Genomic DNA, 24,615 nt, shown 5'->3' on the forward strand with positions numbered 1-24,615 from the left:
TGAGTGAGGGGCAGCACACTCGCTGGCCACGGAACCTGAGCTCCGTGTGGTGTGTGTAGTGCACAAGCCACAGGTGACACACAGAGCAGAATGGGACTGTGCCGCAAAGTCTTATGCTGGGCCCACCGCGCACAGCCGCGACTGCGCTGGGGTCTGCCTGCTCCTCGGGCCTGCACCACCGAGAGGAGGGGGCTTGGACACCTAGTAGGTCCCTGGCTCTGGAGGGAATCAACTCTGGGAAACTTGTTGGCGCTGCTCTTTCCGTTTCTAGAGTGAGGGCGTTGAGTTCGGTTTTACTTTTATCCTTACTTTCACCTGATGGAAATTAGGTGGTGCCTTCTAGAATTCGGCAACTTAGACCCCCTTCAGGAAAATGATAAGCCCCTGTTCCTGATGCATGCCACTACCTAACTAGAGGTGTAAATGTTTACGGTAATATTTAAATGTTTATAGAGCCGGGAGTGGTGGCGCACACTTGTCATCCCAACATTCAGGAGGCTGAGACATTGAGAATCATGGTTCTGGGACAGCCTCAGCTACTTAGTGAGGCCCTTTGCAGCTCAGTGAGACCCTGTTTCAAAATAGACCAAGCCGGGCGTGGAAGCGGACGCTTGTAATCCCCACGCTTGGGAGGCGGAGACAGGAGGATCACGCAAGTTCAAAGCCAGCCACGCTGGCTTAAGACACCCTGTTTCCAAATAAAAAAATATAAAATAGGTCTGGGAGTGTAGCCCGGAGGTAGAAGGTTCCATCCCTAGTACCACCAAAAAAAAAGAATAAAAATAGGGTTGGTGGTGTAGTTCGGAGGTACAGTGCCCTTGGGTTCATCCCCAGTACTGAAAAAAAAATTAAATGTTTATAGTATTTTAATCTGATTTTAAAATAACAGTTTTCTATATAGCATAGAAATATTCAAGATACAGAAAACACAAAAAATCCTCTCACCTTATAATCTATTTCATCAGAACTCCTTTCACCCAGTTCCCTTTGGTCATTTTTCTCTGCAAAAGAGTGTCTGTGCCAAATGGGCCACCACGCTCGCTGGTAACTCACCTGCTCGCACCGTGCAGACCCACGGGGCGAGCCGAGGACGTGCCGTTCAGAGTGTCTGACAGTCAGCGCTTACGCGCGGTGACGACAGGACGTGTAGAAGAAAGGCAGCAGCGCAGGGTGGAGCAGTGCACGTTGGCAAATGTGGGAGAGAACAGTGCATGTTTTACAACTTAATTATTTTGTATTTTTAAAAGGAGATTGTAATACATGACCATTTGTTTTAGGTAGTCTTAAGTTTAATTCCGCCAAGGATAGAAAAGTGTCATCAGGGCTTATTAAGGTCCCTTTTAGTGAAATGGCTTCACTTACTCCCAGTTTGGTCAGTGAAACAGATCTGGGCGCAAGCTTCATTTTCTATTCCAGCAAATCCTCAGGCTGGAAACCCTTTCGTTGAAGAAGCATGCTGCTCGCTGTTGTGTTTTCCCACCACCGGATTGCAACTTTTTTTTTTTTTTTTAACGGTACTGGGGATTGAACCCAGGGACAGTCTACTTCTGAGCTATACCCCTAGCCCTATTTTTTATTCTTTATTGTGAGACCCTGTTTCAAAAATCAAAAGACTAAAAAAATAGGGCTGGGGTTAGAGCTCAGAGGTATAGTGCCCCTGGGTTCCATCCTCAGTACCATTTAAAAAAAAAAATGCTACTGTATTTTCAGAAGCTCTAGCTGGGTGTGGTGGTGCACACTTGTAATGTCAGTACTCGGGATGGACAGGAGGATTGCAGGCCAGCCTCAGCAACCTAGTGAGGCCCTGTTTCAAACTAAAGACTAAAAATAGGGCTGGGGAGATAGCTTGAAGGTAGAAAGCCCCTGGAATCCCCAGTACCATTAAAAAATAAATAAATAAAGGAAGCAGCTCTGAATTATGAATTCTTAGGATGATTAATGAGAAGCCCCTTGGAAGGGTGATGGATGGGAGGTAAAAGCTGCCCCGGCTTCCAGTTTAAATAATGTCTGAGGGCCAGACGTGGTGGCACACACTGTAATCCCAGCATATGGGAGGCTGAAACAGGACCATCGCGGTTCACAGACAGCCTCGGCTACTTAGTGAGGCCCTTTGCAACTTAGTGAGACCCTATTTCAAAATAAAGGATAAAAAATAAGGCTGGGGGTGTAGCTTGGAGGTAGAATGCCCCTGGGTCCCATCCCCAGTACTGCAAAAATAAATAAAACCTGAGGGATCTGAGTGCCTCTTATATGATGCCTCTTCCTGGTGTTTTCTCTCTGCAGTCTTCAAACCTGAGGAACTTCGTCAGGCTCTTATGCCGACCCTAGAAGCACTCTATCGACAGGACCCGGAGTCCTTACCTTTTCGGCAGCCTGTAGATCCTCAGCTCCTAGGAATTCCAGTAAGTTGATACATACAAGGAATGTTACAGCCTTCGACATCCATGGCTTTATCTCTTACACTTGGGTAAAATATCCTTCTTGCTTTGAAGACTTTTCTCCTAATAGAAAAAACTGTTGTCTTTCAACAGTTAATCTGTGGAAATGTTCATTGCATTAGGTTTCTCTTGTCCGTGGAATTCCACATCTGTGGGATGAAGCCGTGAGGAGAGGCAAGCTTGTGTAAGGGCCCTGCCCACATACTTGCTCGCTGCACACCCCCAAGACCTCACTTTGTATTTGCAGCAGTTTTTAAGCTTTGCCTAAAAGAAATTGGTGAAGCCGGATATGGCGACACAACACCTGAAATCATAATACTTTGAAGGCTGAGACAGGAGGATTGTAGATTCAAGGCCAGCCTCAGTACCTTAGCAAGACCCTGTTTCTAAATAAAAAATTGAAGAGGCTGGGGATGTAGCTGGGCTTAATGTTTAGGACGAGAAAGAAACAAAAAGGGGAGGGGGGGAGGACGGGGGCAGGGGGTGGGGCCGGTGGTGGAGCCTGCGTGAGTGAGCGCCTAGGTCCCATCCCCAGCGCCTCAAGACAGAGAATTGGAGAATAATAGTTAGGAAGGACAAAAGGCCTTCTTTGCTGTCCCTGGGAGTCTTTCGAAGGCCAGGAGGACCCAGTGGGCTCAGGTGAACAGTAGTCACAAGGTTTCGTAGAACTGCGTTTCGTTTGCTAGGACCAAGGTAAATCTTAAGAGTGCGCGTTGTTCATCATTTTAATTCAGTGAATTAAAATTCTTATTTATTTATTTTGGTATTGAGGATGGAACCCAGAGGCTTTCTACCTCTAGGCTGTACTCCCAGACTTATTTTATATTTTGTTTGTAAATAGGGTCTCACTAAGTTACTGAGAGCCTCGCTAAGTAGCTGAGGCTGGCTTCGAACCTACGTGATCCTCTTGTCTCAGCCTCCCAAGTACTGGGATTACAGATGTGCAACATCACGCCTAGCTAACTAACTATTTTTATTTTTTTATTTTTTATATTTATTTAGGTATTTAGGTATTTATGTATTTATTTATTTTTGCTGTACTGGGGATGGAACCCAGGAGTATTTGACTGCCAAGCTATACCCAAAGCCCTATTTTTTATTCTTTATTTTGAAACAGGGTCTCACTAAGTTGTGGAAGGCCTCACTAATTAGCTGAGGCTGGCCGTGAACCTGTCATTTTCCTGTTTCAGCCTCCCAAGTACTGGAATTATAAGTGTGAGCCACTATATCTGGCTCTAAATTTTTTTATTAAATAATATCTTTTAGCCGGGCATGGTGGCACGCGCTTGTAAAATCCCAAGATTTTAGCCGGGCGTGGTGGCGCACGCTTGTAATCCCTGCGCTTGGGAGGCAGAGACAGGAGGATCGCGCAGGTTTGAAGCCAGCCACGCTGGCTTAGGAGATCCTGTTTCCAAATAAAAATGTAAAAATAGGTCTGGGAGTGTAGCCCGGAGGTAGAAGGGCTTCCAGGAACCCCAGTACCACCAAAAATATATATATATATATCAAGATTTTAGAGGCTAAGACTGGAGGATTGCGGTTCGCAGACAGTCTAAGCTATTTAGTGAGGCTCTTTGCAACTCAGTGAAACCCTGTTTCAAAATAAAGAATAAAAAATAGGGCTGGGGGTGTTAGCTCAGAGGTAGAATGCCTCTGGGTTCCATCCACAGACCTGCAAAAAAAAAAAACATCTTTTATGCTGGGCATGGTGGCTCATGCCTGTAATCCCAATACTTGGGAGGATGAAACAGGAGGATCTCAGGTTTGAGGCAGCCACAGCAAGTAGTGAGACTCTCACCAAGCCAGAAGACCCTGTTTCCAAATAAGAAATAAAATCAGGCTGGGGTATAGCTCAAAAATAGAGTGCCTCTGGGTTCAATTTCTACTACCACAAATAAATAAAAATATCTTTCGTTTAAAGCTGGGCACGGTGATACATACATGCCTGTCATCCCAGTACTTGGGAGGCTGAGACAGATGATCACGGGTTCAAGGCTAGCCTCAGTATCTTGGCAAGACCCTATTTTGAAATAAAAAGGGTCTGAGGGAACTGGGTGTGGTGAAGCACACTTGTAATCCCAGCATTCGGGAGGCTGAGACAGGAGGATCACAGTTCTCAGACAGCCTCAGCAACTTAGTGAGGTCTTCTGCAACTTAGTGAGACCCTGTTTCAAAATAAAGAATAAAAAATAGGGCTGAGGGTGTAGCTTGGAGGTCGAATGCCCCTGGGTTCCATCCCCAGCACCACAAAAAAGGGGGAATATGAGGGAGCTGGGCGTGGTGGAGCACACTTACAATCCCAGCACTTGGGAGGCTGAGACAGCACGATCACATTTCACAGGCAGCCTCGGCTACTTAGTGAGGCCCTCTGCAACTCAGTGAGACCCTGTTTCAAAATAAAGAATAAAAAATAGGGCTGAGGGTGTAGCTTGGAGGTAGAATGCCCCTGGGTTCCATCCTCAGTACTGCAAAAAAAAAGGGGGGGGTCTGAAAGAGGGGTCACTCAGAAGTAGAACATTCCTGGGTTCAACCTCCAGTATCAAAAAGAATAAAATTAAAATATCTTTTATTAAACAATCCTTTTACCATTGCTTTTTCTACTTTGTCTTTGAAATAATTTGATAAAAATTGAACATATCGATGCATTTTTCTTGCCTCAGATCAGAGAAGCATTAAGTTATTTTCAATTCCCATTTCTTACTACTGGGGATGGAAGTGTTCGGGTACCATTTTTATTGTATTTTAAGATGAAGCTGGCAGATTACAGATGACACTTAAAATTCGAAGACTGCGCTAGACTGAGACCATTTTGTGTTCAAGGATTACTTTGACATCGTGAAGAGCCCCATGGACCTCTCCACCATCAAGCGGAAGCTGGACACAGGGCAGTACCAGGAGCCTTGGCAGTACGTGGACGATGTCTGGCTCATGTTCAACAACGCCTGGCTCTACAACCGTAAGACATCCCGGGTCTACAAGTTCTGCAGCAAACTCGCAGAGGTCTTCGAGCAAGAGATTGACCCCGTCATGCAGTCCCTCGGGTACTGCTGTGGGCGCAAGGTACAGTCTCAGATCTTCTGAAAAGTAAACTTTCCTGGTTAATCCAGCCAAGAGGGCATCGCGTTAAACTGAGATGGGGCACTTGACAGTCAGACCACACGCGTGCACTGGGAGGTTCGCAGGTGCAGCCTGGTCCTCTGTTGCGCACACGCGCTGCTGCGGGGCTGTCAGGGCCGGAGCTCGGGGCCTTGCTGCGGAGCCTGGGGGTAAGCCTCTCTGGCTGCCCTTTGTTCGTTTTACCTGCCTCGTCTTGCTTGTCTCTTCGAGGCAGAGCTACCCTAATCCTGTTGCATTTAATTCAGAAATATCTTGGAAAAATTACCTAATATCCTAACATAACTTACTAGTGACAGCTAACTCTTCATAGTAGACTAAGCTATTTCAGGAGGGTGAGTGGACTGTATCCTTAGTGTTTTCTCTTTGTTTTTGCAGTATGAGTTTTCCCCGCAAACTCTGTGCTGCTATGGGAAGCAGCTGTGTACCATTCCTCGGGATGCAGCCTACTACAGCTATCAGAATAGGTAAGCATCAGCAGTCCCCGCGCGCCAGGCAGAGGCCGGCCTCGGGGCAAGGCGAGCTCACCTGGTTGTAGCCTGCATGCGTTATTTCTTTCCTGGAGTTCCAGTGAAAAGTGCCTCAATTTCAGTGTCTCTTGGTCACGCAGACAGGCCCATGGGCTTCCAATTTTACAGCATATTGTATAGTGTAAGACTTTAATCTCAAAACCACTGGCCACACTACTTTGGGTTAGGTAGCCTCAGCAACTTAGACCCTGTTTGAAAATAAAAGATGTCTGGGGTGTAGCTCAGAGGTAGGACGTCTCGGGTCCATCCAGAGGGAGGGAGGGAAGGAAGGGTGGGTAACACTGTAAGAGAGGCGGAAGCTGGAAGTAACTCTTGATAAATGCTCAAATGCCTTTTTCAAGATACTTAGTTAAAAATTGTCAGCAACTGGAGCCTTTATGAGACGAAGAGAGAGCTTTGCATCTATTTCTTTGACTTAAGTTCAAGTATTAAATGTCAGTTTTAGAGTTTGGTGTTTTGATTATTTTGCTCTTTGGGGGCCAAAGTAATTTCACGTATTCTAATAGTTCAAAAAAGAGGGTTTAGCTGGGCATGGTGGCACACGCCTATGATCCCAGTACTTGGGAGTCTGAGATGGGAAGGTCGCAAGTTCCAGGCCAGCCCTCTGTTACGTAGAACCTATTTTGAAACAAAACAAAACACGGATCTTATATGTAGCTCAGAGGTAGAATGCCCCTGAGTTCAACCCCCAGTAAAAATAAATAAGAAGGATTTTGTCATTTGTTCAAAGGTGCACACATGGGCCTGACAAATTTGGAATTTTGAGATTATTTTTCTTCCAGTTATTTTTTAAGAGAATATAATCATGTTTAAAATAATAACTTGCAAAAATAAAAGATTACAACTAAATAATAATAATAATAACTCGCATCCTATATATTAAAAAATAAATATTAGCCGGGGCGCTTAGGAGGCGGAGACAGGAGGATCGCGCAGGTTCGAAGCCAGCCACGCTGGCTTAAGAGACCCTGCTTCCAAATAAGAAGTATAAAATATGTCTGGGAGTGTAGCCCGGAGGTAGAAGGGCTTCCAGGAACCCCAGTACCACTATATATATATATATATATATGCTGAGCATGGTAGTGCATGCCTGTAATCCCAGTACTTGGGAAGCTGAGACAGGAAGATCACAGGTTCACAGCCAGCCACAGCAACTTATGCCTTCTGCAACTTAGTGAGACCCTGTTTCAAAATAAGAAATAAAAGAGGACTGGGTAGCTCAGAGGTAGAATGCACACACACAAGATCTGTTGACACAAAAATGTCTCGAGAGACTCCCTCCTGTGCCTTGCTGGCCCAGCAACAGAGCCGTCCTGGAAGTGCAGGATGTACCAATGTCCTGCGAGAGCAGGTTAACACTCAGGGTTTAATTTCTGCCTGACCATCACCTTTTATCAATAAAAGTGTTTTTGAGGCAAACTTTAAAATGATGCCATGGCCCCTTCATAATGGAGTCCCTCCCTAATAAGCAGCTCTGGCCCTGCATTTACAGTTTTAGCCCCGTGACCCTCAGCACACCCCACAGTATATCAAAGTAACCTCATCCGAGACACAGGAGCAACAGCATCCTACCCAACAGCCACGCCGTCCACTCTCATTCTGTGTGTGAGTGAAATCGAAGGCTGTTGATGGGGCAAGCAAAATAAGTCACGGTGTCTTAGGAGAACAGGTTAACAGGAACTACACCTGCTCACGAAAAATGCTGCCCCTGTTCCTTTGTTAGGCAGCATGGTTTTGATCTAAAAGGAAAAGTGGAGTACGTTTGAGGCCTTTTCATTGTTAGTTTTACTGCTATTGGGTCTTTGGGGACCCTACAGTTGCTGACTTGCACAGATTTTGGCCACAATGTTGAAAGGAATTAAAGTTAAATATGATTGATAGGAGCCGGGCATGGTGGCACGTGCCTGCAATCCCACTCCTTGGGAGACTGAATAAAGAAATAAAATAAAGAAATAAAAATAAAATAAAGAAATAAAATAAGGCTGGGGGTGTTGTAGCTCAGAGAATATCCCCAAGTTCGGATAGATACATTGGCTGCTTGATTGATTATAGACAGGAAGGAAGGACCTGGGCTACTGCTGATCTCAGAGAAGACTGTCAGTGGAATGCAAACAGGACGGTCAGCAATGTTCCAAAATGTCCGATTTTATTTCTACATAGAACTTAGCTTTTACTAAACAAAAGTGATATACTTTTCTTGAGTGGAAATGCATGCAAAGGCGTGTCCACTGAATGCTACCTTGCAAGAGCGTGGCGAGCCTCCGTGCTCTCTGGACACTGCTCGAGCCCATTAGCCTACAGTGGCCCAGTCCTGTGGTGAACTTTCTCCCTGCTTGCATTTTGGTCTCAACTCTGAGTATTTCTGAACACTATAGTGTTCTTACCAATATTTGTTTATGTCACTTACACTAAATTATTTGGACCCTTAGAACAACAGAAGTTTTATTGAAACAAGTGAAACCCTAATGTATGATCGAGTGTGCGGTTACATTTTCACTTGTTCTCGTGCTTTGAAAATTTGGAAGTAATTCATGTTGGGAAAACTGTTACGGCTTTTCCAGTAATTATCTGTAGATAATATAGAAGTTATCTATAGATGTCCCAGCTACTCATATGTATTGACTGGATTCTTAGAACAATCTGCATTTGAAAACTTACTCCACATACTAAACGGCTCCTTATGAACAGTGTGGCTGCTCCGCAGCCTCCGCGGCCGGGCGGGCAGCCATTGGGCTACCCCAACTTTCTTCTTCGCAATTCCATACTCATCAAGCCGCTTCCTTCGCATGAGGCAGTGTTATCTAGGCTTTTCTGGTTGAAAAGTGAGTTTCTGAACCTTCATCTCCAGGGAGAGTAGACTTTGGGCTGGATAGGGGGTAGAGGCATTCTGGCGTTGACGTCGGCCACCCATGGACAGGTCATCTCAGTCTTCTCCTCTCCAGACCCCACCCGCTACCCTCTTAGCCAGGAACAGGCTGGTTCTGCAGTTCCTCCGGCAGTGCCGGGACAGACGCAGGAGTCCGTTTGCACGCTGTTCCTTCCACTCCTGGCCCTGAGCTTCTCCAGGCTGGGCATTGGCCACACGTAGGGAGCTCAGGGTCCCCCGGCCTCTCCAGGCCTGCACTTCCACCACAGTGCTTCGTTCTGCCTCAGTTTCCCCCCTTGGGACATGGCGGGCTCGTGGCTCTCATTTCCTGGATGTGGCTGGGCTCCAGTGCCCTACTTGGCTAAGAGCAAGGACTTGCCCAGGATGTTAAAGCCCCTGAGAGCCCCTTGGGATTGGGTGGTGATGCCATTTCAAACTGCCCAGCACCCTCTTCTCAGCGGCCCGCAGTGCTCCGTCTGGGTGACGAATGGAGCGCTTAATTCTAAGCTCAGTTGTTTTTAAAGAGAAATAGTGGGCATGGTGGGGATGTTTTGCATTGTTTTCACTGCCACTAAATCAGTTTGAAGTTTATTTAATTGTTTCTTGTCAGTGATGGCCATGCCCGCCTCCATGTAGAAATTGTTTTTAATATATGATCCTAAGAGTCCATTAGAATATTTACGAAATCGCGATGACTGGAATAATGCTGTAGTTTGTTCGTGTGTGTGTGATTGTGTGTGTGTGAGTGTGTGTGTGTGTGTGTGTGTGTGTGTGTGTGTGAGAGAGAGAGAGAGAGAGAGAGAAATATATGTGAAAACAATGTTAACCTATCTGCTCCTCCTCACTGGGTGTAAATCTTGGCAGGATGTATTGAGTTGCTCCAAAATTAAGTAGCCCTTGCAAGAAACTATTATTGGCTGGGCACGGTGCCGCGTGCCTGTGATCCCAAGAACTTGGAGGCTGAGGCATGAGAACCTCAAGTTTGAGTTCAGTCTGTGCACGTTAGCAAGACCTTATCTCAAAATAAAAACTAAAGAGGGCTAAGGATATAGCTCAGTGGTAGAGCACCCCTCGGTTCCATCCCCGATGCTGCAAAAAAAGAGGGAGAGAGAGAAAGTACTGTAACCCAGCCGTGACCCGCAGTGAACCTGCCCTGCTCCTCATCAACCCAGTGTGGAAACTGGGATGCCCTCAGACGCGCATGCGCCGGAGTTTCATGCTTTACATTTGCTGACCACGTGGGTTAGTGAATTGCAGCCGGGCGGAGCTTGATGTGTCTGATTCAGACCGGAGCGGGGCTGCTGGGCCCACGGCCTGGAGCTGAGCGCGCCCCACTCCGCGCTGGCCCGGGTCTCGTCGTGGCGTCCTCAGTCCTAACCCTCCTGCATCCCGTCCGCGGGGCATTGAGCCCTGAACCCCGCTCGCTGCCTCGCCGCTCCGTGCCCGCTGCTTTGCTTGCGCTTCACCTCCACACGGCTTGTGTATTTTACGGTATTCTCGTGTGCTCATCTTGTTGTAGGCAGCATCCGCCTGCGTTTTTGTTGATTTCTCATTCATGTTCTTTCCAAACATTTAATAGTTTGTATTTTAATCGTTCTTGATAGCTTGAGCCCAGGCTCTGTGTTATTAGCGTATAAGAAATTGGGGTGATGGATAATTTCTCGAATGCAGATTGTGCCTTAAAGATTAATTTCTCAATTTGCTTAACTTGGGTTGCCACCAAGTACGAACAGCCATTCGCCAAGAATTTGGGATCGATGAATAATTGGTCCCCATGCCAAAACTTTAAACCAGAGCTTAGAACTGAATCTTAAAAGTCCTTAAGATTGTTCATGGATTTACATATATTGTATTTATACAATATATCGTAATTTTTCTCCATATATTCTATTAATAAATGGCTGGAAAGTCTTTGACCCCGACCGCATTTCTGTTAAATGTTTGTCCAGAAAATGGATTTGGTTTCATTTGTATTGTAACACAATTAACTGAGTGATTAACTTGAGAAAAATAACAGGAAAAAATTCAAACCAGTCCTGGGTGCTTGACATTAACACACATTTAAGGATCTGGCTTAACATCAGAAATGAAACCTCTGAGCTGCCGACAAGCATAAATTTTCCATTTTGAAAAATAAAGCTCTTTCAGTTTAAATTGCTTTTATAAGGCTTTTTGTCAGAGTGTTCAAAGTAAATTCTCCATCTGAAGCCCTGGCGTTGTATTTGATTTTAAAACAAAATTCGGATTCCTCAATTCGGACTCCGTGCAAGCCCGGTATTAGCCGCTTGAGAGCGCGCGCGTCTCGGGGCCGCCGAGCCGTCCTCAGCGATGACGGCCTGTGCCGTGTGCGATGAGACCGAATGCTAACCGATGCTTTGCCTTGGCTTTCTGCTCTGTGTTGTCTGGTGTGTGTGTCTTACTCTGTCTGTGCGTCTGTCCCACCCTCTCTCTAACCCTGCCCCTCCCGGCCCTTCCATTGTCCTCACTGACCCATCAATCAACCAACAACGCCCCCTCGTCGTGGTGCTCTGCCCGCTCTGGTTGGTGGCCCGTTGCTTGGGTGGCTGTGTGTTATGATGGACCAGTTCACCCAAGTATGGCCTTCTTGCTGACAGGTATCATTTCTGTGAGAAGTGTTTCACAGAGATCCAGGGCGAGAATGTGACCCTGGGTGACGACCCTTCGCAACCTCAGACGTAAGTACCTCCTCGTCCTGCTTCCCCTGCCTTGGTTAAAAGGGAAGCCAGAGCGTGTCGTTTCCACTCTTGTGTAGCGTGGGTTCTCATCACGTGAACTGTGCCTGTATTTCATGTAAACGTGTCTACACGCAGTCACGGACGTAAAGACGCTCCTGTACTGGCCCAGCAGCAGCGCCGGCTCTGCATTCCGGCTGTAGCTTGGTGATCTCTCCGGAACAGGATAGCCCTCTCTCTTCTTAACTGTCTGAGCTGGGCACGATGGCACGCACCTGAGGCCCAGCTACTTGGGAGTTTGAGAACACCCTGGGCAGCACAGCAAGACCCTGTCAGAGAACAGAAAAGGAAAGAAAGGGAAAGGAAGTCCCCATTTGGGGAAGTTGTACATTTTCAGTTTCACTTAAGAACCCAGGTATCCCTGTTCACAGAAATGGCAGTGGCAAGTTGGCTCCAGGGACTACAGAGGCTGAGGCAGGAGGACCGCAGGGTAGAGGCCAGCAGGGCCACTGAGCGAGACCCGGCAGGGGCTCTCTCACTCAGTGGTAGAGTGCTCCCAGGTTCCATCCCCATATCTGCAGAAACAACAAGAAGAAAAGAAGTGGCCGTAGCATAAAGGGAGCTCTGTGTGCGCCCTCCATTTCTGCTGACCCCCTCCTCCCGGCCATGAGCGCCTGTGGACTAGGGAGACTAGCACTCCTCGTCCTCGTTTCTGGTCTAAGCAGAACTGTCTCCGAGTGGAAGAGTAGCCAGATAGGCCCGCGAAAGGGGAGCCTGCGCATTGGCTGCCCAGCTCGTTCTGCGCTTGAAACCCTCGGGGCCTTCGGCCAGCGCGCCTGCCCTAGCCGCCAGCTTCGCGGCTCTCTTCTCCCAACTGGGTTCCCAGACTTCCCTGCTTCTGGCCAAGTTAGCAAGAAGGTTCTGCTGGAGAAGCAGCTTGCGGTGGTGCAGACGCGTCCATGCAGCTCAGACCACAGACACGCCACCATGGCGGAAGCTCTCCATGTTTGATTTATCACTGCTTCCCTGTGATCTTAATTATTTGGTCTAACTGTAGGGTAATAGCTGGGTTGTGGGGAGGGAATGGGGAAAGACCGACTGGTGAGTGTAAGACAGTGAGACGGGAGCGAGGCGCGCCGGCCTGGTGGCGCAGTGACTGCTGTAAGGAGCAGTTGTGTCCTGTACATTCCAGAGCTAAAAGAAAGGTTTCGGGAAGCCTTCACCACAGATAAATGGTAATTTTTTTGAGGAAATAAATATGTTTGACCTGATTTAAACATTGCTTAATGTATCCCTGTATCAAATACTTGGTTGCCAGAGGTGGTAACACACAAGTGGAATCCCAAAGACCAACTGAGGAGGCTGAGACAGGAGGATCACAACTTAGTTTAGACCCTGTCTCAAAAACAATTTTTTTTAAAAGGCTGGAGGTATAGCTCAGTGTTTTCCAAGCATGGGGGGGGGCACTACCCAATACCACCCCCCTTAAAAAATTACATGGTACCTCATTAATACATACAACTTTTATGTTTATGTGTACCTGTTAAAAATAAAATAATACACAATAATCAGGTTGTATAATTCTTTGAAGAAGAAAGTAATTCACATTTACAGTGACCTTGACAAAAAGGGAGGAGAAACCCAAGGGCCCAGGTTTTCAGAGTAAAAGTATCCCCGGTAGATGCTGGCTTCACTGCACTAAGGAAATGGGTTTAGGGTGGTGGTGGTGGTGGTGTCAGTTGGAACCCGTAACCGTTCACCTATACATTTGACTGACTTAATGGGCCTGAATCTCAACACAGTTTGGCTGTCCTTTATGAAAACTAGCCTTAATGGAATCTTGGAGTAAATCTGCTAGTAGTTTGAGGGAAATACTCCAAGAAAGAAAATCTGTGGAAAATAAATGATAGCGGAATATATGGAAAGATAAAGGATTGTACTTTCTGGGAAATTAAGTTTTATCTTCATTATATCTAGAGATTTCAGATGACTATCATTTATTATTTGAAGAACTAGGTATTCAGTATTCCAAAGACCCAATAGTTAATACTCCAAAGAGAAATATTAGTTGATTAACATTTTTCTTATTTTCTCTTTTCTCTTATGTAACAAGGACTATTTCCAAGGATCAATTTGAAAAGAAGAAAAATGATACCTTAGACCCTGAACCGTGAGTCTATAGCCACTTCTTTTTACTTCAAACTGTGGTTTCAGATCAAGAAAGTTACTCCTTATGATTTGGTTATGGGACAAGACATTAAAAATACATTGTCCTGAATGGGGTTTCTTGTGTGGATTTATCTTTTAGATATGTTTTTTTTAACACAAACAGGATGTTTCTGTAATATGTTCTCCAGTTACTGAATCTTAACCATGATAACATTAGATGAATGTTTCAGTTTCATCAGAACCTCTGGTCATTGGTGTCTAAGAAACCATGCCAAGGCCAGGAGTAATCCCAGTACTTGGGAGACAGAGACAGGAGGATGGCGGCTCTCGGACAGCCTTAGTGAGGCCCTCCGCCACTCAGTGAGACCCGGTTTCCAAAACAGAGAATAGAAAATAGGGCTGGGGAGTAGCTCGGAGGTACAGTGCCCCTGGGTTCCACCCCCAGTACTGCAATAAAGGAAACCAAGACAGCTGGTCATCCCAGTAACTCTGAAGACTGAGACAGAAACTTTGGGAGGCTGACATCAGCCTGGACAGCTTAGCAAGATCCTGACTAGAAAAAAAAATATTATTTCAAAGGCTGGGGTTATAGCTCAGTGGTAAAAGTGCCCCTAGATTCAGTCCCCAGTACCACCAAAAATAAAAGAAGAAACTCTTTAGTGTGCTTCTTCAGAGACCATGGGCAAAACTACGTGGTAGAGAATTGCTAGCATTCTTCCAAGGGAAGTTTCAGAAAGAAACCCTAAGGAGCCACTCTCTAAAAGTGAGCACCGTAGTCAGGTGTGGTGGCACGTGCTTGTCATCTCAGCACATGGAGGCTGAAAACGGAGGATCGCAGGTTCACAGCCAGCTGCAGCCACATAGTGAGGCCCTCCACAACTTAGACCTGTTTCAAAATAAAGAATTAAAAAATAAGGCTGAGAGTGTAGCTGGGAGGGAGAATGTCCCTGAGTTTTTAAGTAACGTGAATGTTAATGTTCTTTTTACTGACTTTGGTAATGAGAATGCTGCCTTTGATGAATTTGCTTTGTGATAGCTTCTCTAAAGAGACTTCAGAGCCGGGCGTGGTGGCCTCGCTTGTCATCCAGCATTTGAGAGGCTGAGATGGGGGAGGGTTGCAGTTCCGGACAGCTCCAGCTACTTAGTGAGGCCCTTTGCAACTCAGACCCTCTTTCAAAATAAAGGATAAAAGCCAGACATGGTGGCGCACGCTTGTAATTCCTGCGCTTGGGAGGCTGAGACAGGAGGATCGCACAGGCCCGAAGCCAGCTTCAGCTACTTAGTGAGGCTCTCAGCAACTTAGTGAGACCGTTTCCAAATAAAATAAAAAATAGGTCTGGAAGTATAGCCCAGAGGTAGAAAGCCCCTGGGTTCCACCCCCAGTACCACCAATAAATAAATAAATAAATAAATAAATAAATAAATAAATAAATATATATATATTAAAAAATTAGGGTTTGGATGTATAGCTCAGGTAGAATGCCCCTGGGTTCTAGCCCCAGTGCCACAATAAATAAACAAATAAATAAATAAATAAATGACTTCAGCCTGTAATCTCAGTACTTGAGAGGCTGAGACAGGAGGATCACAGGTTCGTGGCCAGCCTCAGCAACTTAGTGAGATCCTGTTTCAAAATTAAAAATACAAAATAGGGCCAAGGGTATAGCTTAGGGGTAGAATGCCCCTGCCTTTAATCCCTAGTACCAAAAGAAAAAAAGGCTTCATAGTACCTCCAGGTGTGGTAGCCACCCTTCAGTCAGGTGTGCACAGAATCCTGAGAGGCCCCTCAGAGCTGGGGTACTGATGGGCGCCCGTGTGGGGCTGCTTCGGGACCTCAGTGTGGCCTGGGGCATGTCCTGGGCCGAGAGGCAGGCCTTTCTCTCCTTTGGCTCCTGGCTTCCCTGCTCCAGGGAGTTCAGCTGCTCTGATGGAAGACAGGCTTCCTGTGGAGACCACATTTGAGAACCTGCCCTCACCGTGGGGCGGGTTGCTCAGTCCTACGCCCTGGTACCCAGGGGTGGGACATTAGCAGGGCGGTGGTGGTGAGATGCCGGCACATTCAGAGACTTCCCCAGGCACCGCCCATGCCTGTAATGACCACTGGATTTTTCCTAATTCCCCACCTCCCTTTCCCACCATGTCCTCCTGTGCAGGGTTTTCTGGTTCCCTCACAATCTATATTCACTTTCCAATTTTAAATATAAATTCATATACTAGATTCTAGGCAGTGGGATATGTTGGTGAGTAGAGAGGGCTCCTCCTCTGAGTTATTTGTGTCTGAGCAACTCTCTATAACGTGAGTTATAGTGCAGGTGACCTGGGGCTGTGAAAGTGGTCCCAGAGGTGAGGCCCTCGCTGAGCGGTGTGGCCGCCAGGGTTAGGACCAGATTCCTGGAAAAGGCGAAACCTGTGTGGAAGCAGGTGCTGGGGGGAGGGGCGGAACATTCTAGACACAAAGGAACAAAAGAACACAGGAGGTTCAGCAAAGAGCCGGTCACCCGGAGTCGTGGGTGTGCCTGGCCTGGAAGGGAAGGCCCACCTGGGCAGGGCCCTGGATGAAGGACTTTATGCTGCATGTGCCGGGGAGATTTTGAAGAACGGCACTGGTTTCTGGTATAGAATCGTTACCTGAATCTGGGAGATGAATTGACCAGAAAATACTTTGATCTTTAATAGCGGAGCTCATTAGGAGACTTCAGACAGGACCCAGGCAAGAAGTGGAGGCTGGAACCGAATCAGGAGCTTTTGGAGGTGGAAAAGCCACGCCGTGGGGCTTCGGGGAGCAGCCGTGTGGCCCATAGTAATGGGGGGATTCAGAAGTGCTTACCACAGGTCCCGAGCACGTGGCCTGTTTGTCTATTCCCACTTCCGGCGTGAAGTGGAGCCCTGCCGCCAGCCCGCTTGGGTGGGCTCACTTGCTGAGATGGCAGGCAGCGCTGGCAGGGTGGGGTGAGCCGGTGCGGGAGGAGGGGCGCAGGCCCAGGGCGGCCACGTGCGTGCAGCGAGGCTGTGGGCAGGTGGCAGAGTATTAGTGCCCCACTGCTTGGCGGTGTTGTGCGTGTGCCCCAAAGAACAGGCTGTGTTAGGGTGGGCGGCAGCTGAAGGCCCGCACAGCATGGAGGGGTAAGGGCTCTGGAGCAGGGCACCTTCCGGAAGAGTAAGCCACAGTCCTCCTCAGGTCCTGAGTCTCCCAGGGATGTGGCGATGTCTGAGCCCTGGGCGCTCGGTGTTCAGGATCTGGGGGTGGCAGGGCCTAGTTGAGCATGGCTGTGGCTCCGCAGAACACTGGGAACGACTTGGAGGAACGGCAGGGCCAGCCTCCTATGCCACTGCATATTCAGATGAAGTTGGTCAGCTTGCCAGGCGTGAGCTTCCTGCCTCCTGTGCCTCGGGCCCAGCGGCTGCTCTCACCTGGCCACTTCCCTGTGTGATCCTAACAGACCTAAGAGCAAGTGTTGCCCAGAGTTGTGGCTGCATCTGTAGCCCCAGCGCTTGGTAGGCTGAGACAGGAGCATCGCAGGTGTGAAGCCCCCCTTAGAAACTTAACAAGGGCATCGCCAGCCTCGCAAGTGCTGGAGCTGGAGCTGGGAGGTAGAATGCCTCTGGGTTCAAACTCCAGTACGAAAAAGAAAAGAGCCAGGCGTGGTGGCGCATACTTATAATCCCAGCATTTGGGAGGCTGAGACAGGAGGATCGCGGTTTGAGGGCAGCCTCGGCTCCTAATAAGTGAGGCCCTTTGCAATTCAGTGAGACCCTGTTTCCAAATAAAGATTAAAAAATAGGGCTGGAGGTATATAGCACGGAGGTAGAATGCCCCTGGGTTTCATCCTGAGTGTCACAAGAGAGAGAGAGAGAGAGAGAGAGAGAGAGAGAGAGAGAGAGAGAGAGAGAAAGAGAGAGAGAAAAGACATATTAGCCAGGCACTGTGATAACATACCTGTAATCTCAGCACCTGGGAGGCTGAGACAGGAGGCTTGTAGGTTCAAGGCCAGTGTGTAGAGATCTAGCAAAACCTTGTTTTAAAATAAAAAATAAAATAGGGTCGGGGTGTAGGGTCGGGGTGTAGCTCAGAGATAGAATATCCTTGGGTTCAATCCTCAATGCCACCAAAAAAGAGAGAGAATTTCTGGTTGCAAAGGGAACATGGGAGAAAGGACTGAAGCCCTGCGTTGACAGGGAGAAAACCGTCCTGCGGGAGGCCACAGGGACGCCATTGTAGAACACACGGGCTGGCCGTGGTGGGCACACTGGTGATCCCAGCATTCAGGAGGCCGAGACAGGAGGATCGTGGTTCGCGGACAGCCTCAGCTACTTAGTGAGGCCTTTATAACTCAGTGAGACCCTGTTTCAAAATAAAGGATAAGCCGGGCACACGTTTGTAATCCCCGCGCTCGGGAGGCCGAGACAGGAGGATCGCACAGGTTTGAAGCCAGCCTCAGCTACTTGAGTTAGGCTCTCAGCAACTTAGTGAGACCCTGTTTCCAAATAAAGTATAAAATAGGTGTGGGAGTGTAGCCTGGAGGTTGAAAAGCCCCTGGGTTCCACCCCCAGTACCTCACACACACACACACACAAAAAAAAAAAACCACAAAGAATAAAAAATAGTGCTGAGGGGCATAGCTGGGAGGTAGAATGCCCCTGGGTTCCATCTCCAGTACCGAAAAACAAACAAAAAAGAACCCAGCTGGACCAGTCCACAAACACACAGAGTAAGTCAGAGCGCAGGACTGTGTGTACACGGGGGTCCTCCTGACACTGCATCTTTGGGGCTGGTGTGCAACTGTGCTATTTCTTTATCTCCCAGTTTCGTTGACTGCAAGGACTGTGGCCGGAAGATGCATCAGATTTGCGTTCTGCACTATGACATCATTTGGCCTTCGGGGTGAGTGATTTCCTGTGGGGGGGGGCTGCTGTGGCCCTGTGTTCATTGTTGTCAGCAAGGACTCAGTAACAGGGGAACGGCAGTCGGTTCTAAGTTTGTCACCAGTGTGCGCCTGCCTTAGGAGTTGTAGAATCAAAGCGTCTGCCTCTTCACTCTGCAGTGATGTGACTTCAGCTGCCAGCAGCGGATTTGAATGCTGTATCTCGTCGGTTTGGCAACATACGCCGTTGAATATAATCTGATCACGCCCATTATTTGTTTTGCAGCTTCGTGTGTGACAACTGCTTGAAGAAAACTGGCAGACCTCGAAAAGAAAACAAATTCAGTGCTAAGAGTAAGTTAGTAGAAAAGCTCTGTTTAGCCGGGCGTGGTGGCGCACGCTTGTAATCCCAGCATCCGGGAGGCTGAGACCGGAGGATCGCGGTTTGCGGACAGCCTCAGCTACTTAGTGAGGCCCTCTGCAACTCAGTGAGACCCTGTTTCAAAATAAAGAATTAAAAAAAATTGGGCAGGGGGAGTAGCTCGGAGGCCAAATGTTCCTGGGTTCCATCCCCAAACCCGCAAAAAAAAGAAAAAAGAAAAGCTCTGTTTCTTGGACTGGAGATTTTAGAACTTGTTAAGACTTTCCTGACCTTCCTTTGGTACCCCTCAACATGTGGTTTTATTTGTTGGTTTTCTGTTGGTTGTTTATTGGTTTCTTTGTTCTTTTTTATTTACTGGGGATTGAACCCAGAGGCAGTGTACCTCTAAGATACCCCAGCCCTATGTTATTTTTTTATTTGGAAACAAGGCCTTGCTAAGTTGATATGAGCCTCACTGAGTTGCTGAAGCTGGTTTCGAACCTACAGTCTTCCTGTCTCAGGCCCCCAAGTACTGTGATTATTGGTATATGCCACCAAGCTGGGTATGATGTGGTTTTTAAGCTAAATTGTCAAAGATTTTCATCTGACAGTTGTTTTCTAATACTTTGTGTTTTTCTTTTCTTATACTTAAATCCTAGCCGGGCATGGTGGTACACATCTGTAACCCCAGTACTTGGGAGGCTGAGACAGGATTACAGGTTCACAGCCAGCAACTTAGTGAGGCCCTTTTGAAAATAATGAAATAGGGCTGAGGGTATAGCTCAGAGGTAGAAGGCTCCTGGGTTAAATCCCCAGTCTCACAAATAAAATAGATCTTTTTGTATTTTTATACAAGTATCATTTGGCTTAATCCTTATATGAAAGCCAGTTTTTATGACAAGTCTATGTTTTCAGTGAAAATGTAGAAAGCTTAGACAGTGAACTTCATAAATTCTAAGAGATTTGTCAGTAGATCATGAGTGTGTGCACACGTGCGTGTATACACCAGATTCAGTGCCTTTTTTTTTCTTTTTTTCTTTTTTTTGCTTGAGTCTGGGGTTGGAACGCAGAGGCGTTCAGCCTCTGAGCTACACCCCCTGCCCTATTTTGTATTCTTTATTTTGAAACAGGGTCTCACTAAATGCAGAGGGCCTCACTAAGTAGCTGAGGCTGCCCACGAACTGCGATCCACTGGTCTCAACCTCCCGAATGCTGGGATGACAAGTGTGCGCCACCACGCCGGCGGGATTAAGTGCTTTTTGAGTCCCTGTCTGCTGTGGGTCTGAACTAGAAGCCACCTCACTGGGTAACAAAACTTAGAGCTAGGCATGCTGGTGCATACCTTTAATCCCAGTACTTGGGAGACTCTGGCGAGAATGGCACGTCCAAAGCCAGCCTCAGCAACTCAGCGAGGCCTTTCACAGCTTAGTGAGACCCTGATTCAGCTGGGGTGTAGCTCTGAGGCAGAGTAGCCCTGGGTGCCATCCCCACTAACACACCAGCTCAGCAGCAGTGGGAAAAGCCCGAGGGGCCTCCGCAGGAGCGGCAGCACATCCTGCAAGTCCCTTTGCTGCAGCCCTACTGAGAACTGCATGTAGATGCACAGAGGGGCGCTGTGCGTCAGCGTATAGAATAGAGTTTGCTGAGCTGGGCCTGTTCGTTCACCCGTAGAATCCTAGTACTTGAGAGGTGAGACAGGAGGATCACGTGTTCGAGGCCAGCCGCAGCAACTCAGCAAGGTCCCTTTGCATCTTAGCAAGACCCTGTTTCAAAACAATAAAATATAATTGGGGTGGAGCTCAGTAGAATGTCTCTAGTTTCCACATCCAGCACCAAAAAGGTAAAAGAAGGAACCTGGCCAGCTCAGTGATGCGCACCTGTGATCCCAGTACTTGGGAGGCTAAGACAGGAGTATTGCAGGCCCGAGGGTAGCTCATGGTAACTTGGAAAGACCTGGTTTCATATAAAAAAGAGCTGGGGAAGACAGGCCTCCTCATCGGGTGGAAGGCTAGGGGCAGCGCTGGGTACTGACCCACACCTGCCCTGCCTCCCTCTCAGTGATGGGGTGCTCCCAAAGCACAGAGGCTTGGCCAGTGGTCCCTGGATTGTGCGGGGCCTGGCCACTGAGTGTGCCCACACCATCCCTTCCCCGTTGCTCGGCCATGATCCCCTTCCCTGGTAGAGTTACTAAAGTGTGCTTCTGGGGCCGGAAGCAGCCCAGCTGGTGAGGCCGCGGAGACTGTTGGGAGGCCGGTCAGCCACACAGCAGCCTTCCGCCCAGCAGAACTCCAGGGCCGGGACAGGCCGTGGCACACAGGCTGGGGTTTCCCAGAGGCTGGGGTGGAAGAAAGAGGGGCAGGGAAGGCCCCGCCTGACTCCTGGTCCTGGCTCCGTACAGCCTATCTTCTCAGTCCTGAGGACGTTTGGGCCATCTCTGACTCTTGTGGTGCTTTGTGTTAGAAAAAGACGCAAACCTCTCGACAAGTGGATAGCCGTCAGGCTCGGCGCGCAGACCGCGGTCCACCGACCCTGGGAAGCAGGCACAGCACAGATGAGCCCTTCCCGGCGGGCGGGCGGGCAGGCCGGCGGTGTCGGCCCTCAGTGCCGTGGAGCTGGGGAGAGGTGGGCCGTCCAGCCTTCTCACTGCTCCTTCTGGGCTTGTAGGGTTGCAGACCACGCGGTTGGGAAACCACTTGGAAGACCGAGTGAACAAGTTTCTGCGGCGCCAGAATCACCCTGAAGCCGGGGAGGTTTTTGTCAGAGTGGTGGCCAGCTCGGACAAGACCGTGGAGGTCAAGCCGGGAATGAAGTCACGGTTGGTGTGCTCTTCCCCAAACGCGGCGGAGCAGTCCCCTCGCCTGCGTGGCCAGGCCTCTCCCTGCCAGACCTTTGAGCACCATGGTGTGCCGAGGCGGCCAGCATGTGCAGCCAGCCCTCCCCACATCCCGGGTCCAGCAAGCAGGGTCAGGAAGAACGGAACCACAGCTCGGGCGCTCGGGCCGTGGCGGCCACGCTGAGCCTGGCTCTCCTGCATTCACCCGGCTGAGAGCAAAAGTACCTTGTAGACGGTGACGTCTGCCAACACCAGACTTTGGCTTTCCTTGTAGGTTTGTGGATTCTGGCGAAATGTCTGAATCTTTTCCTTACCGAACCAAAGCGCTCTTTGCTTTTGAGGAAATTGACGGAGTGGACGTGTGCTTTTTTGGAATGCACGTTCAGGAATACGGCTCCGACTGCCCCCCGCCAAACACAAGGTAGCCTTCCATCTCTCTTCTCAGCGTATGTCATTCACGTGTTGTGTGCATTGGGTGCAAACAGACCAAGGCGCAGGTGTCTCAGAGGCCCCTGTGTGCTTTGGTACTGGATTAAAATAAATTAAGGCTAGATGGGCGTGGTGGGCACGCTCGTAATCCCCGCGTTTGGGAGGCAGAGACAGGAGGATCATGCAGGTTCGAAGCCAGCCACGCTGGCTTAGGAGACCCTGTTTCCAAATAGAAATATAAAAAATAGGTGTCTGGGAGTGTAGCCCAGAGATAGAAGGGTTTCCAGGAACCCCAGTGCCAACAAAAACTAAAAATAAAAATAAATTAAGCTTCAGTTAGCTAACCAATCAGTTGGTCTTATTTTCCTCTAAACTAGTGGGAAGTGGGTGGAGGTCTTGATGACCGTGGCACACGTTTGGTGTGAGTTTTCATGGGCCCTCGTTTGCTGGTGTCTCTGTCTTAACAAGGCAGGTCACCCTGGGAACCAGGCCCAGGCACAGCTGGATGCACCTGTTCAGGTGAAGTGTCTGTAACCTGGTTAGCATGGGCTCTGTCTGGGGGTCTGGATGTGACCATTATAACTGCTATCGAAACAAATCCTGTCGCCGGGCATGGTGGCGCATGCTTGTAATCCCCACACTTGGGAGGCGGAGACAGGAGGATCGCACAGAATTGAAGCCAGCTGGGCTGGCTTAAGAGACCCTTTTCCAAATAAAAATATATAAATAAAATAGGTCTGGGAGTGTAGCCCGGAGGTAGAAGGGCTTCCAGGAACCCCAGTACCACCAAAACAAAAAAACAAAAACAAAGCCTGTCAAGCCAGGCGTGGTGGCGCACGCTTGTAATCCTGCGCTTGGGAGGCTGAGACAGGAGGATCGCGCAGGTTTGAAGTCAGCCTCAGCTACTGAGTGAGGCTCTCAGCAACTTAGTGAGACCCTGTTTCCAAATAAAGTATAAAATAGGTCTGGGAGTGTAGCCCAGAGGTAGAAAGCCTCTGGGTTCCACCTCCAGTACCACCAAAAAAAAAAAAGAAGCCTGTGCAGGTGCAGTGGTGTATAGCTGCAGCCCAGCGCCTGGGGATGCTGAGGCAGGAGGTTCACAAGTTTGAGGCTGGCCTAAGCAACTTAGCACGATCAGTCTCAAATTTTTAAAAAGTTTTAAAGTTTTAAAAGTTTTAGAGGCCAATTAAGCGTTAGAGCACTCCCTATCATCCACAAAGCCCTAGGTTCCATCCTGATGCCTCAAAACAAAGAGCATCCAGAGGTTGGTTTGGAAGCTGGTATCTGCTTTCAAGCTTGAGAGACGCTCTGAGTTTAAATTGTATCCCCGCAGGCGTGTGTATATCTCTTACCTGGACAGTATTCATTTCTTCCGGCCCCGATGCCTCCGGACAGCCGTTTACCACGAGATCCTTATTGGATACCTAGAATATGTGAAGAAATTGGGGTGAGTTTGGATTAAATGATTCAGAACCGATGAGAACTTCACTTTTCTGTATAGGTCTATTTTGTGAAGTAATCAGGGTTTCTTCCACTGAGATTGTATGTTTATTTCTAACACTGGAGTCCACTCAGGAGTCTCCCGGGCCTCCTTTCCACGGCGCGGCAGCCACGCCCGCCTGACTCTGCGGGTGGGCGCAGAGCGAGCGCTTCACCTGCCTTGGCTGGCTTCTCCCTCTTCCCGCTTTATCCAGGCATCGTTGATGTATGTCGGAATCTTCCTGTTTCTGCTTTACGAGCCAGGAGTGCTCAGTGACTTTCCTGAACAACAGTACAACCCTGCCCGTGGGTCCTTTGCCGAGCCTTTGCACCCCTTTTGATTCCTGCACCCTGTGCGCTGACCGCTGCGCCTCCTCTGCACCAGGCCCTGCTCCTCTAGCCCCTGGCCCCAGCCATTGGTCTTCTCTGGTGTTTTCTAGGAGCACCCGGCAGTGCCTGTCTCTTGTGCCTCACCTCTTCTGACTTTGCTTTTATATTCCAGATCTACCACGTTCCTTTCCCAAACTTGAAAGGGCTGGTGGTTTTTGATCAAAACAGAATGAATGCAAGTCATCTGACATTAACCTTTAGAGGCTCAGCTGAACTGCTTTCTCAAACCTGCGGGAGCGCACGGCTGCAAGGTGCAGCCATCGGGGGCACGGCCCCTGCTCTGACCAGCCGCCAGGGCCCCAAGCACATGCACCCCGGCCAGGGAAGGGTAGGGCCAGGGCCGCTGCCGCAGCGACAGCTTCCTCATCCGTCTCTCCCCCAGCACACTGGCTTGGAACCTAAGTGTGTTACAGTTTCTGACATAAGAATTGGGGTGATTTGTTTTTCTTTC

At 48.6% G+C, this 24,615-nt stretch overlaps 1 protein-coding gene across 2 annotated transcripts in view; it reads left to right on the plus strand.

Annotated features, from left to right (window-relative positions):
* The window catches only part of CREBBP (CREB binding lysine acetyltransferase), a gene marked incomplete at both ends in the record, with an annotated part of 162,171 nt that overhangs the window by 129,577 nt on the left and 7,979 nt on the right, over positions 1–24,615 (plus strand). For both annotated transcript variants that reach the window (XM_080702425.1, XM_080702426.1), the window contains 10 exons: positions 2,284–2,402; positions 5,259–5,498; positions 5,931–6,019; positions 11,564–11,644; positions 13,755–13,811; positions 18,615–18,692; positions 18,959–19,026; positions 21,698–21,848; positions 22,141–22,287; positions 23,629–23,742. In XM_080702425.1, the coding sequence (XP_080558551.1) occupies positions 2,284–2,402; positions 5,259–5,498; positions 5,931–6,019; positions 11,564–11,644; positions 13,755–13,811; positions 18,615–18,692; positions 18,959–19,026; positions 21,698–21,848; positions 22,141–22,287; positions 23,629–23,742 (1,144 nt within the window). The remainder of the gene's footprint in view (positions 1–2,283; positions 2,403–5,258; positions 5,499–5,930; positions 6,020–11,563; positions 11,645–13,754; positions 13,812–18,614; positions 18,693–18,958; positions 19,027–21,697; positions 21,849–22,140; positions 22,288–23,628; positions 23,743–24,615) is intronic.

The sequence above is a fragment of the Muscardinus avellanarius genome (genome assembly GCF_963383645.1).
Source record: "Muscardinus avellanarius genome assembly, chromosome: 10".
Classification (NCBI taxonomy): Eukaryota; Metazoa; Chordata; class Mammalia; order Rodentia; family Gliridae; genus Muscardinus; species Muscardinus avellanarius.